The sequence below is a fragment of the Sapajus apella genome, unplaced genomic scaffold (genome assembly GCF_009761245.1).
Source record: "Sapajus apella isolate SASKATOON/1434 unplaced genomic scaffold, GSC_monkey_1.0 scaffold2, whole genome shotgun sequence".
In the NCBI taxonomy this organism is placed as follows: domain Eukaryota; kingdom Metazoa; phylum Chordata; class Mammalia; order Primates; family Cebidae; genus Sapajus; species Sapajus apella.
In genome coordinates this window covers 68,776,705-68,794,652 of record NW_022436942.1, presented here as the reverse complement: position 1 = coordinate 68,794,652, position 17,948 = coordinate 68,776,705, and the positions used below count along the sequence as shown (strand labels likewise).

General features: G+C 48.2%; 2 protein-coding genes across 11 annotated transcripts in view; one reads left to right on the top strand and one right to left on the bottom strand.

The window, feature by feature from the left end:
* Positions 1–15,987, top strand: part of HVCN1 (hydrogen voltage gated channel 1) — a 39,981-nt gene extending 23,994 nt beyond the window's left edge. The window contains exons 4-8 of one of the 5 annotated variants that reach the window (XM_032239458.1): positions 2,838–3,116; positions 8,467–8,571; positions 13,355–13,586; positions 14,527–14,639; positions 15,302–15,987. In XM_032239458.1, coding sequence (XP_032095349.1) covers positions 2,838–3,116; positions 8,467–8,571; positions 13,355–13,586; positions 14,527–14,639; positions 15,302–15,367 — 795 coding nt within the window. In that variant the 3' untranslated portion in view covers positions 15,368–15,987. Of the gene's footprint in view, positions 1–2,837; positions 3,117–8,466; positions 8,605–13,354; positions 13,895–14,526; positions 14,640–15,301 lie in introns of those variants that run through there. The other 4 variants (XM_032239437.1, XM_032239452.1, XM_032239431.1 and 1 more) reach the window with 4 other exon arrangements.
* The window catches only part of TCTN1 (tectonic family member 1), a 37,580-nt gene continuing 33,100 nt past the window's right edge, over positions 13,469–17,948 (bottom strand). For 4 of the 6 annotated variants that reach the window (XR_004257227.1, XM_032239397.1, XM_032239419.1 and 1 more), the window contains 3 exons: positions 17,448–17,573; positions 16,881–17,025; positions 15,652–15,745 (listed from right to left, as the gene is read on the bottom strand). Coding sequence is in view for 4 of the 6 variants with exons in the window: in XM_032239397.1 (XP_032095288.1) it covers positions 16,882–17,025; positions 17,448–17,573 (270 nt within the window). In the remaining 2 variants the exon portion in view is untranslated. Of the gene's footprint in view, positions 13,609–15,651; positions 15,746–16,880; positions 17,026–17,447; positions 17,574–17,948 lie in introns of those variants that run through there. The other 2 variants (XM_032239405.1, XR_004257232.1) reach the window with 2 other exon arrangements.

The following is a 17,948-nucleotide window of genomic DNA, read 5'->3' as shown; positions in this document are numbered from 1 at the left end:
AAATCCTGTCTCTTAAATAAAAAAAAAAAAAAAAAAAGAAAAGAAAAGAAAATTAAATGTAAGGTCTTCCTCTAAGGTATTCACTGGCCAAAAGAAACTAGCAAGAGGCTGGGCACGGTGGCTCACGCCTGTAATCCCAGCACTTTGGGAGGCCGAGGCGGGCGGATCACGAGGTCAAGAGATCAACACCATCCTGGCCAACATGGTGAAACCCCGTCTCTACTAAAAATACAAAAAATTAGCTGGGCGTGGTGGCATGCGCCTATAGTCCCAGCTACTCGGGAGGCTGAGGCAGGAGAATTGCTTGAACCCGGGAGGCGGAGGTTGCAGTGAGCCTAGGTCTCGCCATTGCATTCCAGCCTGGCTCCCGGCGACAGAGCGAGACTCTGTTCTCAAAAAAAAAAAAAGAAAAAGAAAAAGAAAAAAAAGAAAAAAAAAAAAGAAACTAGCAAGAAACAACCACTGGTAGGAGGTAGCAGGAAAACCAGGAGACTGCAGCATCCCAGAAGCCAATGAAGGAAGTGTTTGAAGAAAGGAGTGATTGGTCTACTGTGTCCCATGCTGCCAAGTAGGTACTCACAGGCATCACCAGTGACCTACCGAGATGCAGTTAATTCATTTTAACAGCTGTGTAGTGTCCCATCACATGAACAGAGAATATTCATTTCTCTGTCTCCCACATTTAGGTGAATTATTATTTTTTTCTTTTTTGAGACAGAGTCTCACTCTGTTGCCCAGGCTGAAGAACATGTCTCACTGCAGCCTGGACCTCCTAAGCTCAAGCAATCCTCCTGCCTCAGCCACCCAAGTAGCTGGGACTACAGGTGTGTGTAACCATGCCTGGCTAATTTTTTTTGTTTTTGTGGAGACAGGGTCTTGCCATGTTGCCCAAGCTGGTCTCAGCTCCTGGACTCAAGAAATCCTCCCACCTCAGCCTCCCAAAGTGTGGGGATTACAGATGTGAGCCACACTTGGCCAACTAGGTGAATATTTGCATGAACATTCTTAAACATGTCACCTGTTTGAGCACATGTGCCCAAGTTCTCTTTGGATGTAGGGATGGAATCACTAGATCATTCAGAAAGGTACACACAACTTCAACTTGACAAGACCATGCCAAATTGCTTCCCAAAATGATGGTGCTGGTACCTATATCTATCTTCAGTATTCGAGAGACCCTGCTGCTTCCCACCCTCACCAATATTTGATGTTGTAGACTTTAAGACTCTTGTCAACCTGAGGAGTGAAAAGTTGTGTGGTTGTTACTTGACCCTGCGTTTTTCTGAGTATTAGTGGGGATGAGCATCTTGGCTATCTGGGTTTTCTCTTACACAAGCTGCCTATTGACAGCCACTGCCCAGTTTCCCATGGAGTTTCTCCTCAATCTTTTTGATTTATAAGATTTCTTTGTATATTCTGGATACTAAGTCTTTGTCTATCAAATACATCGCAAATATCCCAGTCTGTGGTGTGTCTTCTAACTTTGTAGGGGTGTGTGTGTGTGTGTGTGTGTGTCATAGTAAAGCTTTTAGTTTCGATGGAGTCAAATCTATTTGTGTTTGTTTTTGTGTTGTTCATTTTTGGTGGGGGGTCTCTGTTGCCCAGGCTGGAGTGCAGTGGCATGATCTTGGCTCACTGCAACCTCCACCTCCCAGCTTCAAGCAATTCTGGGGCCTCAGCCTCCTGAATAGTTGGGATTACAGGCATGTGCCATCATGCCCAGCTAATTTTTATATTTTTTGTAGAGATGGGGTCTCACCATGTTGGCCAGGCTGGTCTCAAACTCCTGATCTCAAGCAATCCACCTGCCTCAGCCCATGGATGAGTGCTGGGATTACAGGTGTGAGCCACCGTGCCCAACTTATTTTGTGGTGTTTTCTGTTATTTAAGCAATCTTTCCCTATCCTAAGCTCATGAAGTTACTTGCCTATATTTTGTTCTAAGACTTTTTAAGTTGTTCCTTTTTTAATACACTTTACACAGTAATGTTAGTGCATCTGAAATGTATTCTATGTGTGGGGCAAGGTGGGGATTGGATTTTTTTTTCCTATTGAGAAAGCTAGGCATCCCAGCCTCCCCAGCCTTTCTTTCCCATGGATCTGGACTGCCACCCCCTCTCCTCAAGCCTCCCACAAGGACATTGGGCTCTCTCTTCCTGTTCCAAGAGTCATGTAGCCTGCTTTTGCACTCATACCTATGCATATTAATTATTTAAATGTATGTAAAATTTGGTTCCTGGTAGGGCAAGTTGAGCAAAATGGAGAGAGGGCACAGGGATATTTGCTTTTGCTTTAAACTGCTGTCCACGGAAATAGCTCTGGCTGAACTTGGAAAATGTCCACCTGCCACGTGCCTGTCCAGTCTGACGTGTGGCGTGATGGGTGGGGATCTCGCGACTTCTCTGTGAAACTCTGTGTACTTTTACTTTTGGCTTCCCCGCCCCACGCCCTGCCCACAGTCCCCTCCGGTTTCTGGGTTGTGACGTCTCTGAACCTTGGGGCGGCCCTTCCAATATTCAAGCATGGGCCCATGGGGGGTGTTCTGGAACGGGCTGCAGTACTGATTCCGTTGGTTACTGCCAAGCAGACCACGGCGACAGGCCTGCTGGGGGCTAGAGTTTCCTGTTACCTCACAGACACTGAGACCCTGGATTCCAAAAATAAAAGCACGAGAAACCACCGTGACCTCATGGTCTCTGCTCACAGGGGGCTCTGAGCACCCGGGGCTGTCTTCACCCACGGTGGCCTGGCCCGGCCTGGGCCATGTGGGCTCTGAGTGGTCCAGAGGGCCCCAGGGCCACCTGGCTGAAGCTCTTGCTCTCTGTTTCTGCCCTCTAGGCAGTCACCCGCAGGGCCAAGGTGGCTCCCGCCGAGAGGATGAGCAAGCTCTTAAGGCACTTCACGGTCGTGGGGGACGACTACCAGGCCTGGAACATCAACTACAAGAAATGGGAGAATGAAGAGGACGAGGAGGAGGAAGAGCAGCCGCCACCCACACCAGCCTCAGGCGAGGAAGGCAGAGCTGCAGCCCCTGACACTGCCCCCGGCCCCGCGCCCAGGACCCCCCTTGACTTCAGGGGCACGTTGAGGAAACTGTTCAGCTCCCACAGGTTTCAGGTAGGTGGGGCTGGAGTCCGGGAGGCCCAGGGCTGGTTGGAGAGCTCTCAGAATGTGAGGCGGGCAGCAGGGCTGAGCCCATCTTGGCCCCTGCCTCATTCATTTTACAAGTGTTTTCCCAGCACCTAGCATGTGCCAGGCACCCTGTACCGTGCTGGGCATGCGGTAGGCAGATTCTGAGTTGTCAGGGAGCAAAGAGCCATGATCCAAAAGTAAAAGGTCCACTAACGGATGAGTATTAAACCAAATGTGTTCGGTCCGTACAGTAGAATATGATGCCAACATTAAAGGCAAAGAAGTGACCCATGGCACAATGTGGATGAACCTTGAAAACATGGTGCTGAGGGAAAGAAGCCAGACTAAAAGGCCAGAGTGTAAGATTCCATTGATACGAAATGTCTAGAACAGGCAAATCCACAGATACAGGAGGCAGGTTGGCGGCTGCCACAGGTGGGAATGTTTCCATTCGAGGTGATGAAAATGTTCTGGAATTCTAGTGGCGATGATTGCACAACCTTGGGAATGGACTGAATGCCACTGAACTTTACACCAGCTTTAAAAATGGTAAATTTTACGTTATGCAAATTTTACCACACACAAAAAAAGTAAATAAAGGGTAGATAACGGAGACAGAAAAAATACCCGTTCATTCTGTGAAACTCAGTGCCAGAGGCTCCCCTGCCTCACAGAGACGCATCGCACTGCGGCCTCGGTCTCTCTGGTGGAGTGATGCCCAAAACACCTGCCTGTCCTGGCCTTAACCCACTGCTGGCCTCCAGATGTGATTACAGGGAGAAAGCCGAGCAGGGCGGTCCTTACAGATGAGCAAAGGTAACTGAACTTTCTATGGGGTTTAAGTGATTCTCCTGCCTCAGCCTCCCGAGTAGCTGGGATTACAGGCACCCGCCACCATGCCTGGCTAATTTTTGTATTTTTGGTAGAGACGGAGTTTCACCATATTTACCAGGCTGATCTTAAACTCCTGACCTCAAGTGATCCGCTTGTCTCAGCCTCCCAAAGTGCTGGGATTACAGGCGTGAGCCACCATGCCTAGCCATGGCCTGCCATTTAAAAGGGCTTTTTTTTTTTTTCTTTAAGAGATCTTGCTATGTTCCCCAGGCTGGTCTCTAATTCCTGGTCTCAAGCAATCCTCCCATCTTGGCGTTCCAAAGTGCTGGGATTACAGGCGTGAGCCACCATACCCAGACGGACATTTCTGATTTTGAAGGACAAAAGCAGGCAGAGACTGGTCAGCCCTCTCTGGATCCCATCCCCATCCCCAAGGTTGCAGAGCCTGTGTCTGAGTGACTGGAAGCACATTCAAGTCCTGGAAGGGCACAGGCCTGGGGATGACAGGGAAGCACACAATTCTCAAAGGCTGGCATTTGGGGGATGCTGCTGCAGATGGCCCCAACCAAAATAGACCTGTCCCTCCTTAAAGCCTGTCCCCCTTCGGGAAGCAGAGAGATGCAGCCCTTGTCTCTTCCATCACTGACTTTATTCCAGGGTAAAAGAGAGAAAAACTATTTTGGTCTTTTTTTTCCCCGCTCTTGTGTGGCTGAAAGCAGAGAAGCAAGCCAGCTGCCATGCCAGAGCGCCCGGAGGCCCAGCTCCTCTGTGGCTGTGACGGGAAAGGAAACGTGGTATTAAGTTGTTGGGGTCAAAATCCCAAACCCTCAATTTCAGGAGCAGAAGGAAGGAACCAGCTTCCTTGTAGCTGCAAGGGGAGCCCTGGGCCACCTCCTCAAGATGTCCCCATCCTGCCTGGGCTTAGGGCTGGGGGCTGGCCCCTGAGCCAGGACCCCCAGAGACATTCCTGGTGGGGAGAAAGACAAATCCCTGTCACAAAGTGAGTGGAGGGGTTTATCCACCCACCCAACAGTCACTTATTGAGCACCAGTCATGTACAGTTGACAAATGTGGCAGACACATTTTTGCCCTTACAGAGAATTTGGCAGGCTGCAGAGAGGCAGGAATGACAGGAGCAATAACCGAAACACGCTGATTACAATTGGAGAGAAGCCTTCCGCGGGGAGGAGAGAGGCTCTGAGAAGTCCTGGGGGTAGGGGGACCTGATCAGCGACTGGAGTTGGAGGAGGTGACACCTGCATGCCGAGCAGGAGTGAGCCCCATGGATGGGTGGTGGGGGGACCTTCCAGGTAGAGGGGCTTTGGTTGCCAAAGGCCTGCAGCATTGGAGGAATTGAGAAGGACACACGTGGCTCGGGTGTGGATGTCGCCAGCAGGCACTTAGCAAGAGAAGAGGCCAGGGAAGGTCATCCATGGGCCATGGGCTGCCTTATAAGGCTCTAAGTGCATGAGTTGGGGATCAGATTTGTAGAGTGACTTGGTAGCAGCAGCAAGGCCACACCGGAGTAGGCGGGAAGGCTCAGGGTTGTGGTCTCTGCAGGTAGGATTGGCAGGAAGGTCCTGGGATCCCTTACTTGGGTGGTTTGAGATGGCCAAGGTGCTTAATATATCAAAAGTTAACTGCAGTCCCTTCTCAGATGGGACAGCACAACCCAGGGCGAGAATATGGGGTGATTCAGAGCCCAAGGAAGCCATGAATGGGCAGGACAGAGTCGAGCCAAGGGAAGACGGTCCTGGGGGTCCGGGAGCTTCGCTTTCATTCCCATGCACTGCAGGCCAACCCTGTGCTAAACGCTCTTCACATTTCACTCATGTCATGCTCCCCTTGTCGCTCTGGGGTAGACCCTATTTTCCCCAAGAGGACGCTGAAGCTTCCAGCATTGAGAGATGTGCCCAAGGTCCAGGTAGATGAGGGAGCTGGGAGCTGAGCCCAGGACTGGCCACCCCACAGCATGGACCCTGCAGTCTTTGCCAGGGTGAGGATTTGGAATGAAGCAGCTTCTCTGAATTCTCAGCATTTTTCTTTGTGACCTGGTTCCCCTCAGAAGCAGCACTGCCTGTGAACTGGCAGATTCAGTGCCCCAGGGACAAGTTTTCACAGAGGCCAGGGTTGGTATCTGGGCATCGTAGTTTTGTGACCTTGGGTTGGTCTCTCATTTTTCTTTTGTGTTGTTTCTTTTTTTAAATTGAGGTGAGATTCACAAAACAATCAATTTTAAGTGCATGACTCCGTGGCATTTATTTAATACATTCACAATGTTGTACAAGTCACCACTATCTACTTCCAGAGCATTTTCTTTTCTTTTTTTTTTTTTAAGACAAGAGTTTTGCTCTTGTTGCCCAAGCTGGAGTGCAACGGCGTGATCTTAGCTCACTGCAACCTCCACCTCCTGGGTTCAAGAGATTCTCCTGCCTCAGCCTTCCAAGTAACTGGGATTACAGGCATGTGCCACCATACCTGGCTAATTTATTTGTATTTTTGGTAGAAGTGGTGTTTCACCATGTTAGCCAGGCTAGTCTCGAACTCCTGGCCTCACGTAATTTGCCTGCCTCAGCTTCCCAACGTGCCGGGATTACAGGTGTGAGACACCATACCTGGCCCCACAGCATTTTCAAATGGAAACTTGGTACCCATCAGCAGTCATGCAGCCATTCCCCATTACCCCTCCCCCAGCCCTAGGCCACCATGAACTTGCATTCTGTCTCTCTGGATTTGCCATTTCTGGACATTGCATATAGATGGGATCACATAATGTGATCTTTTCTGTCTGCCTTCTTTCACTAAGTATGACAATTTCATAGTAGCATGGGTCAGAACCTCATCCTTTTCATGGCTGAATATCAGGTCTGTCCCTTGTAGCTCTGTGGCTTGGTTTTACATCACATGAGCTCTCAGATCCCTTTAGTTCCAAAATAAATCCAAGGAAAAACAAAAACCCCACTAGAGGCTTGCACCTTTATTAAGCTTGCTGAATTTGGATATGTGTGAAAACTTCATTACAAAGCAATGTGCCATGCAATTTTCACAATAAACCACGTCATCAAATACTTTAATTACTGAAATAATTACCTACAGGCTGAAAGGATGAAAGGATTAGTAGTCTGTTCTTGCAGAGACCTGAACTTCTTTCATTTTAACCTGAAACTGCAGAAACTACCAAAATAATGGCATATTAATTTTCAGAGGCCAGAATCTATTGATCTGAGAGCGTGAGAGGCTAAACCCAGGGGGAGGACAGTGAGGATATGGAATTTCCAAGGGAAGAGAGGGGTCACTCGAGGTCCTTTGGGGCTCCTCCCACTGCTGAATTTCCACTGCCACCATGGTATCCCCAATGCTGATCACCTCCACCCTGCTATCAGTGCCCTTGCCAACATCATCATCAGCTGTCACTGTGACTGCCATCACTGCCAGCTGCTTCCCATAGCCACCATCAGTTCTCTGTCAGCCCATCACAAAGCCCAAGAGGCTGTCTTTCCCATAGCAGCTCTCCTCAATTCTCCAGGACACCCAGGACTCCTCTCCCCTTCACCCTCTTCACCCACTGTGAGCACACGTGAGCTGGGGCAGGCATCTCACATCTCTGGGCACAAGCTGGTTTGTGAGCACAGCAGCTGTCCCTATAGCCGAATGGCCTGCAGTAGGCAGTCCCCAAGGTCCCTTCCAGGACTCAGACTGCTGAGGTGGGGCCGTGTTATTTATTGAGCATCTGTTCTATGAGCACCCCAGCAACAGCAGTCCCCAGGAATAAAAAAATACAAACTTGGCTGGGCACGGTGGCTCACGCCTGTTATCCCAGTACTTTGGGAGGCCAAGGTGGGTGGATAACCTGAGGTCAGGAGTTCAAGACCAGCCTGGCCAACATGCTCAACATGTTTAGTGAAACGCTGTCTCTGCTAAAAATACAAAACTTATTTTGGTGGTGGTACGTGCCTGTAATCCCAGCTACTGGGGAGGCTGAGGCATGAGAACTGCTTGAACCCAGGAGGCAGAAGTTGCAGTAAGCCGAGATCATGCCACGGTATTCCAGCCTGGGTGACAGAGCAAGACTCTGCCTCAACAACAAAAAAAAGTAAGAAAAATACAAATTAAAAAAATGATTATTTGTTGCATCTAGACATGGGCAGTTTGGCTTGAGAGGTGGTATTTCAGAAATAGTGACCAAGGGTCAGAAAATGAGCCAAAGATGTTCTGGGAAGGCAGGGAAGGGGGTCACCGCCTGGAGGCAGAGCAGGCTGGGAGGGTGGCAGAAAGGAGGCTGGCGGCTTCTCCCGAAGAGGAGCTGGCCCTGCACAGCCTCCATCCTAACAGGGGGGTAAAAGGGAGGGGCAGCTCTGGAGAGCTGTGGTCATGGTCTCCCATCCTTTATGGCTTTGCCCAGCAGTTTCACCCATGTGCTTCCAAGCCAGCTCTTAATGATGGGAAGAGGGAGGGCCTCCATGTGGGTCTCACAGTCTCTGGTGCCTTCCCTCATCTGCAGGTCATCATCATCTGCTTAGTGGTTCTGGACGCCCTCCTGGTGCTTGCTGAGCTCATCCTGGACCTGACGATCACCCAGCCTCACAAGAATAACAATGCCACCAGGGTGGGGGTTGGCCATTCTTCTGTGGTCTTTCAGGTATGTTTTGCTTATGTTTATATGCACAGAAGGGGTGCAGAATGGAGCAGCTGACACACCGCTTGGAGTAGCAAGGTCTGTGGTGGTTTAATAGGTGTTTTCATCTTCCTTTCCAAATTATGGATAAGCATTTACTACAAGCAGGAAACCTTGTTTCACATGATGGCTGGAATCCTGGGCAATGCTAGGCTAGTGAGCTGGAGTGTGTGGGGTGGATCCACTCTGCCATCTCTGGGGCAGGAGGGGCATTTCTCCTGTCTTCCGTTGATGGTCTGCATGGTACCCATGCTGGGTCATCAGAGGATGTGCTGTTTATTCACTGATTCAGTTACTGAGCCCATCCCAGACGTTCACCCAAGGGGTGGTGGACACACCCTGCCTCGGTGCCAAGGGAGGAGATCAGGATAATTAAAAGCATCTCTGGGGCTGGGCGCTGTGGCTCACGCCTGTAATCCCAGCTCTTAGGGAGGCAGAAGTGGGAGAACAGCTTGAGCCCAGGAGTTTGAGACCTGCCTGGGCAATATAGCGAGATCTCGTTTTCAACAACAAAAAAAAAAAAAAAAAAAAAAAAAAAATGCATCTCTGGCCAGGCATGTTGGCTCATACCTGTAATCCCTGCACTTTGGGAGGCCAAGTCGGGTGGATCACCTGAGGTCAGAGGTTCGAGTCTAGCCTAGCCAATGTGATGAAACGCCATCTCTACTAAAAACACAAATAATAGCTGGGTATAATGGCGCATGCCTGTAATCCCAGCTACTCAGGTGGCTGAGGCAGGAGAATTGCTTGAACCCAGGAGGCAGAGTTGCAGTGAGCCAATAGCACCAGCCTGGGCAACAAGAGCAAAACTCTGTCTCAAAAAAAAAAAAAAAAAAAAAAAAAAGCATCCTCCCCACCACCATGCCCATTTTTTGAAAAACAAAATGGAATTGATATGCAAATGTATGTCTTTGCAAGTGGTGAAAAAGGCAGAAGGAAATATTAAATCTCCTCCTTCTTCCTGGCACCTTTCCCAGAGGCAGCCCTGTGACATCTATGCTGGCATAGAAGGAGGAGAATCTTCTCTGTCCATCTATTTTCTCTTAAATAATTTTTTTCATGTTTCTCAGAGACTTGAGGTCTTAAACCCCAGGTCTCAAGCAGTTCACTGGCCTTTGCCTCCCAAAGTGCTGGGATTACAGGCGCCTGACCCTGCACTTGGCTCTCTTCCTCTATTTTTAATAGACTCCATTGACATACCTGCTATACTCATTGTTTTTCTCAATTTTTTATCATGAAAAATGGCAAAGACACATTTTGCTGTGTTTGCCTTGTTACTATACATTCCCACAGAAACACACATTTCCATCTGATCATTTGATATCAGGACCCTTCACTCCTAAATACTTCAACATGCCCACTAAGATCTTTCTCCCACGGAGCCATGTGAGCATCATCAGATCTAAAATAAGATCAAGAATCCCACCTAACAACCACTTTTTTTTTTTTTTTGAGATGGAGTTTCACTCGTTACCCAGGTTGGAGTGCAATGGCGCCATCTCGGCTCACCGCAACCTCCGCCTCCTGGGTTCAGGCAATTCTCCTGCCTCAACCTCCTGAGTAGCTGGGATTACAGGCACGCACCACCATGCCCAGCTAATTTTTTGTATTTTTAGTAGAGACGGGGTTTCACCATGTTGACCAGGATGGTCTCGATCTCTTGACCTCGTGATCCACCCCCCTCGGCCTCCCAAAATGCTGGGATTACAGGCTTGAGCCACCGCGCTCGGCCTAACAACCACTTTTATTCACTCATCCCAAATGTTTTGTTTTGTGTTTTTGTTTTGAGAGAGTCTCACTCCTCTGTCACCCAGACTGGAGTACAGAGGCACAATCCCATCTCATTGCAATGTCCACCTCCCACGTTCAAGCAATTCTCCTGCCTCAGGCTCCAGAGTAGCTGGGATTACAGGCACCCACCACCACTCCCAACTAATTTTTGTATTTTCATAGAGACAGGGTTTTACCGTGTTGGCCAGGCTGGTATCAAACTCCTGACCTCAAGTGATCTGCCCATCTTGGCCTCCCAAAGTGCTGGGATTACAGGCACAAGCCACTGTGCCCAGCCCAAGAATGTCTTCTATGGCACTTTTTTTCAAACTAGGATAGAGAATTCTAATATTCTATTTGGTTATGTCTCCTTGGAATTTTCTTTTTCCTTGAGACAGAGTCTTGCTCTGTCACCCAGGCTGGAGTGCAGTAGCACAAACAGCTCACTGCAGACTGGACCTCATGGGTTCAAGCCATCCTCCTGCCTCAGCCTCCTGAGTAGCTAGAACCACAGGCAGGTGCCACTACACCTAATTTTTAAATTTTTTGTAGAGACAGGGTTTCCCTGTGTTGCCCAGTCTGGTCTTGCACTCCCAGGCTCAAGTGATCCTCTTGTCTTGGCCCAACAAAGTGTTGGGATTACAGGTATGAACCTCTGCACTCGGCATCCCTGGGCTTTCTTAACCTAGAAAAATCCTCGCCAGGCGCAGTGGCTCATGCCTGTAATCCCAGCACTTTGGGAGGTCGAGGTGGGTGGATCACGAGGTCAGGAGTTCAAGACCACCCTAAGATGGTGAAACTACATCTTTACTAAAAATACAAAAATTAGCTGGGCATGGTAGCCTACACCTATAGTCCCAGCTACTCAGGAGGCTGAGGCAGAAGAATCACTTGAACCCAGGAGGCAGAGGTTGCAGTGAGATGATAGCGCACCACTGCACTCCAGCCTGGGTGACAGAGCAAGACTCCGTCTCAAAAAAGAAAAAAAAAAAAAAAATCCTCCTCGTTTTCTTTTTCCTTCTTGGAAGATCCCAGCCAGTAGGATGTCCCATGTTCTGGATTTGTCTGATGATTTTGAGGTCCCCTGCCTTGTTTATTTCCTGCACACCACTATTAGGTCCAGGGCTCGATTAGTAGGCAATCTTCATTGGTTGGCGATGTTCTGGATGTGGCATTTTCAGGAGACACACCACGCCAGGGGTCCCCCTCAGTTGGGTCACTTGATTTAGGTAGTGAATGCTGGCCTGCTCCACTGGCCAGGGACACTTTTCCCATTGCACTGGTAAATCATCTGCCTGGTACTGCTTTGGTAGCATGCAAATTTCCTCTTCCCCCAGTTGGCATCTGTTGGTGATCCTTGCCTGAGTTAGTGACTACACTGGGGGATGCAAAATGGTGATTTTCTATCTTTCCTTCTACATTTAGTAGTCAGTAATCTATAAAAAGGCACTTCCCTGTTTTCCCACGTGTGTGTGTGCGCATGGGTGTATATGCCACACTGTGAATTTTTTATTCACTGTTACAATCAATCGTAGTCATTCTTTTCAATGTTCAGATTGTCCCAAATGTCACTGTGAGCCTCTCCAAGCTGACTGCTGGGTCTTGTTGACACGACTCTGTGATGTCTTTGAAGACTTCCTTGCTTTCTGGCACAAGACGTCCTTGCCCACATTGTACTTTCCCTGTCCCAGATCTGGAAATGGTTACCTTAGTGTGAGGACTGGTGTTTTGTTTTTTTTTTTTTTATTGTACTTTAGGTTCTGCAGTACATGTTAATAATGCAGGATTGTTGCATAGGTACATACATGGCAATGTGGTTTGCTGCCTCCATCACCCCATCACCTATATCTGGCATTTCTCCCCATGTTACCCCTCCCCAACCTCCCCACCCCCCGCTGTCCCCCCTACAGCCAACACCAACAGACCCCAGTGTACGATGCTCCCCTCCCTGTGAGGAGGACTAGTGTATATATGTATGTATGTATGTTTGTTTGAGACAGGGTTTGACTTGTTACCCAGGCTGGAGTGCAGTGGTGTGATCTTGGCTCACTGCAACCTCTACTCTGAGTTCAAGCAATTCTCCTGCCTCAGCCTCCCAAGTAGCTGGGACTACAGGAATGCACCACCACACCCAGCTTTTTCCATTTTTTTTTCTTTTATTAGAGACGAGTTTTCACCATGTTGGCCAAGGTAGTCTCAAACTCCTGACTTCAAGTGATCTGCCTACCTCAGCCTCCCAAAGTGCTAGGATTACAGGCATGAGCCACTGTGCCCAGCCAGGACTAGTATTTATAAGTCAAGATCTCAGAATGCTTTTCACTTTTCATCTACCTTGGTAATCGCTCCTAATTGGAACATATGGATTTGCCTCCATTCATTCAGTTATTTTAGAGATGGGGTCTTGCGTGGTGCCCAGGCTGGCCTCAAACTGGGTTCTGGGCAGGAGGCCCCACCTAACCTCCTGAGTAACTGGGATTCTAGGCTTGAGCCACCACACCCAGCTTTGTCTTTTTAACAATTGTGTCCCTCAGGCCCCATATGGAGGTGCCACCATTTATTTCAAGAGTGCCTTTTATTGGACATTTCTGTTGTCTTACAAACAATAAAGAAAATGTTTGTTCTGCAAACAAGGCTGCAATAAATATCCTTAGTCCCTGTGCATATGGGAGCTCAGCTATAGGATAAGTTCTTAGTTATGCAATTGTTGGTCCAAAGGGTCTGGAGGATGTTTTAATTACGACATTGCCTAACTGCCCTTCGGAGAGCAGAGGCTTCATCTGCTTTGTTCACAGCTTTGTTTCCAGCATCAAGAACAGCGTCTGGTGGCATCTGGATTTGTCCAACAGATGAATTCTCTTGCTGGTGACCAAGCAGGGACATGCAAGGGCAGCTTGACCTCCCAGAGGCCCAATCTCCCCTGACTGTGGTTCCTTGTCCCCTTCAGGTGTTCCACTACATGAGCATCGCCATCTTGGGCTTTTTTATGATGGAGATTATCTTTAAATTATATGTCTTCCGCCTGGAGTTCTTTCACCATAAGTTTGAGATCCTGGATGCTGTCGTGGTGGTGGTCTCATTCGTCCTCGACATTGTCCTCCTGTTCCGGAAGCATGAGTTTGAGGCTCTTGGCCTGCTGATTCTGCTCCGGCTGTGGCGGGTGGCCCGGATCATCAACGGTACGTCTCCTGCACTCCCAGGCTGTGGATGGAGAGCGAGGCTCAGGCATGCACCCAGGGCCTGGATGCACAGTCACTCTGGGCGCCTGAGTTCACAGTGGCTCCCGTTACAGAGGCCTCCTCTCTGCCCCTCCTCTCCTCCCTCTCCTACTTTCTTCCTCTTCAGTCCTTTAGGAGCTGGTATGAGCAGGTTTACATCAAGCAATTAAAGCAAATAAAACGAAACAGGTTGGGCGCAGTGGTTCATGCCTATAATCCCAGCACTTTGGGAGGCAGAGGCAGGAGGATCGCTTGAACCCAGGAATTCGAGACCAGCCTGGGCAATATGGTGAAACCCTGTCTCTACAAAACAAAATACAAACAGTTGGGTGTGGTGGTGCACACATGTAGTCCCAGCCACTGGGGAGGCTGAGGTGGAAGGATTGCTTCAGCCCAGGATTTGGAGGCTGCAGTAAGCCAAGAATGTGCCACCACACTCCAGTCTGGGTGACACAGTGAGACCCCATCTCAAAAAAAAAAATTTTGGACCCTGTTAAAGGAAAGAAAAAAGCCTTTGAGTTCCTACGGAAGATGCTTGTTATGGGAAAAGGGCATTTCCCAGCCTGTGCTTTCGTGGCACCTGAGCACACTGCTGCTTGCTATGCACCCATGTGATTGTGAACAGGTTCTAGGTTAAGGAGCCTAATGCTCATCTTGTCAGTGATTATTTTTAAGGATTTCTCAACCATGCCAGCTAGAGAGATAACTGTGTTACTGGGTACTAAAAGTAGTTCAGACGTAAAACCCTGTCCTCCCAGTTCTGATGCCCTGAAGTGATGACTGTCTCGCGTGTCTGTTACCGCTCTTCTCAACTCTATACAAGCATAGGAATATAGATTTTTTTTTTCCTGAGTGGTCAAGTTAGAAACCAGCATCACTGAGACCCCCAATTTTATTTCAGGGATTATCATCTCAGTTAAGACACGTTCAGAACGGCAACTCTTACGGTTAAAACAGATGAATGTACAGTTGGCTGCCAAGATTCAACACCTTGAGTTCAGCTGCTCTGAGAAGGTAAGAAGACACATCTGGGGGGCTGGGCGTGGTGCCTCATGCCTGTAATCCCAGCACTTTGGGAGGCCAAGGTGGGTGGATCACCTGAAGTCGGGAGTTCGAGACCAGCCTGACGAACATGAAGAAACGCCATCTCTACTAAAAATACAAAATTAGCCAGGCATGGTGGCACATGGGTATAATCCCAGCTACTTGGGAGGCTGAGGCAGGAGAATTGCTTGAATCCGGGAGGCGGAGGTTGAATCCAAGATCATGCCACTGCACTCCAGCCTAGGCAGTAAGAGCAAAGCTATCTCCAAAAAAAAAAAAAAAAAAAAAAGACACATCTGGGAAGCTGGCCTCTGCTGCAGCACAGCGCTGCTCATGTGCCTGGAGTGCCCTTCCCTGGGCTGAGCTTGCCTATCCTTTCAGAGCTAGCCCAGTCATCACATCCTCCCTGAAGCTCTGCCCAACCCTGTACCCCAGGGCTCTGCCAGGTCCCCCACCTCTGTCTTCTCACTGCTGCTCAGTGGAGCCTATCTGATTATAGCAGTCTCCTCAGCAGATTGAATGCCAGAGTGTAGCTTTCATTCATCTCTGTGGCCCTGTGCCTGCGGCTCACTGAATGATTGTCACATCCCTGGTGACACTCAAATGCCAGTGTTTGTCTGCTTTTGCAATAGGAACAAGAAATTGAAAGACTCAACAGGCTATTGCGACAGCACGGACTTCTTGGCGAAGTGAACTAGACCCAGACCAGCTTCTGCCAAAGAGAAGACACTGCCTCATGGGCCTGTGCTGTCACAAGAGGAACAGCTGCCCCTCCTGGGCCACTGGTGAGACGTTCTGTTTGATGTCTCTTCCTCCCTCTTGCCAGCATGGATTCTGGGTGGACACAGCCTTGTGGAAGGAAGGCCCAGTATCACCAAGAGCTGCCCATTCATTCCCACCCTGCACTGTATCAAATGTATCACATTTTCTCATGTTGAACACTTTAGCCTTGCTTGAAAATGAGCAACAAAGCTGGACAATCGCTAGTTGTATATAAAATGTAATCTCATTGAATGTACAGTTTTCAAATTTCACATGTATATTAAGGAACCAATGTATCCTTTCATATGAGCATTCTGAAAGAAAGAAAAAGAAGCTACTTTAGCTGCCACCCCACTCTAGAAAAGTCTTATTTTCAAGCTGCTCTAAATAGCTTCCCTTGTCTCAGTTTCCACAAAAGGAGTACTCAGGCTGCTGCTCTGTGTGCCCCAGCTGCATCAGCCAGCCTCTAGCTGGCTCCACCGTGTTCTGCCACCTGACATTTTCCCTCAATTACTGTACAATTACTGTATAAAATAAACACTCTCTTTCCCCTGGACCCTCCTACTGTATTCTTTCCTCTGTGGCACCCATACCAGCCTGCCAGTCAGGGAGCAAGCTAGCTACAGTGCCTCGTGCAGAAATGGCAGTTAGACCCAAGACTCCACTGTAATTAACATGGCAATTGTGGGACAATCCCTTCATAAGGCTGTGTACTCTATTCACATGATTTTATATAATATTTTGCTATTTCTATACTAATTTCAACCAAACCTAAAAATGAAAAATCCTCAATTAAAAACAGTATTTTTAAAATAACTCAAAGCAGGAGATGAGTGAATTGGCCAAATCTCCTGTGCCTCTGCTGCTTCAGGGTCTGTTCATTCTCTTTACCATCTCCCCAAAGACTTTTTGGGTTCCATCTATGACCTGTGTGTTGAACATATTCCCCATTCAAAAGTCAAACAGAATAACATTTCCGAAAGGAACAAAGGTGGGAAGGGAGGGGGGAAGGGTAGTGTGCTGGTTTGGAGGCAACCTCAAAGGTCACAGGTATAATAAGGCCGGGCGCAGTGGCTCACATCTGTAATCCCAGCACTTTCGGAGGCCGAAGCAGGGGGAGCGCCTAAGCCCAGCAGTTTGAGACCAGCCTGGCCAACACAGCGAGACCCTGTCTCTACAAAATATATTAAAATTAGCCAGGTGTTTTGGTGTACACCTGTAGTCCTAGCTATTAGGAGGCTGAGGTGGGAGGATTGTTTGAGCCCAGGAGGTCAAGGCTACAGTGAGCCACGATCACACCACTGTGCTCCAGCCTTGGTGACAAAGCGAGACCCTATCTCAAAAAGTATAAAATGCAGTGTCCCCTAGGGACTTCTAGCACCCATGTGCACACTTTTCAAAGGTGATGACCTCAGAGGAGGGGCGTAGTTTCCTCAAATAATGACTTACATCAAACAAACGGGAAGAAGAAGTTAAAGGGCAGCCTGGCGTTGATGGCTGGCGGAGCTCTGAAGCCTGCCTCTGCAGGTGCAGACACGTCCACAAAAGTAACCGCAGTGGAAATAAGAATCGTCCTTTCATTTCCTGAGTTGGCCTGTAATAAACAGATGCAAGGCCCACCCTCCAGTGTGCTCCCAGAATGACAACAATGAGACACTTTTCATTCTCTTCCTCACTCAACCACTGTCACTTCATGAATCTGATAGGTTCTGGAGCACTGACTGGCCATTAACTTGGATGAGAGAAACAATTTTATCAGGGTGTCTGATTAACACATGAATATCAATCATAATTTCTATGAGAATTTTAAAGATCCAATCTAAACCAGGATGCTAATGTAAATAGAACCATCGTCAGTGTTTCTTTCTAGGTAAAAGAATGACTGCTGAAGTATTTCATGAACCCCTATGGTTTAAATTGTCATCTTTTTCACAAAGTAATACCTGTCACCTACCACACTTGAGTTGTGTCTAGACTTCTATCTTAACCTATGCCTTTAAACTAGGTTAGGCCTACCTCAGGAAAGGAGGATGAAATTAGATTTGCAGTTACATTGACTATTTTGGCCTGTGGATTCAGTAGGGATCCATACTTAGTCCACTTCACTTCTATAACCAAAGCCCCTGGGAGCTGGCAGGAATCCTGCAAAACAAAATGCTGTTAATCCATTAGAATCTTACACAACCACAAGTCAGACTTAATCTGCAGTGCAGAGTTTTAATTATAAAAGGTTTCACATATTACAAAATGTTCTGAACAAGAAAATGAAAAGACTCTAGAAGTTCAGATAAAAACGGCTTAGAGAAAGTATGTATTTTAAAGTAACTCAATGCCCCAAAAATATTTTTAACAGCTGAAGCGTAATTTTTCCATCCCCTCCTATTTCTAAAAAGGCCAGGATCACCTGAAACTGCGGTAGTGCCAATACCCAACTGTGGACCCTTTAGGCCATAACTGCTGTACCTTCATCTATCTCTTTACACCTGCCTCAGAGAGACTTCGGGAGAGAAACTGGTG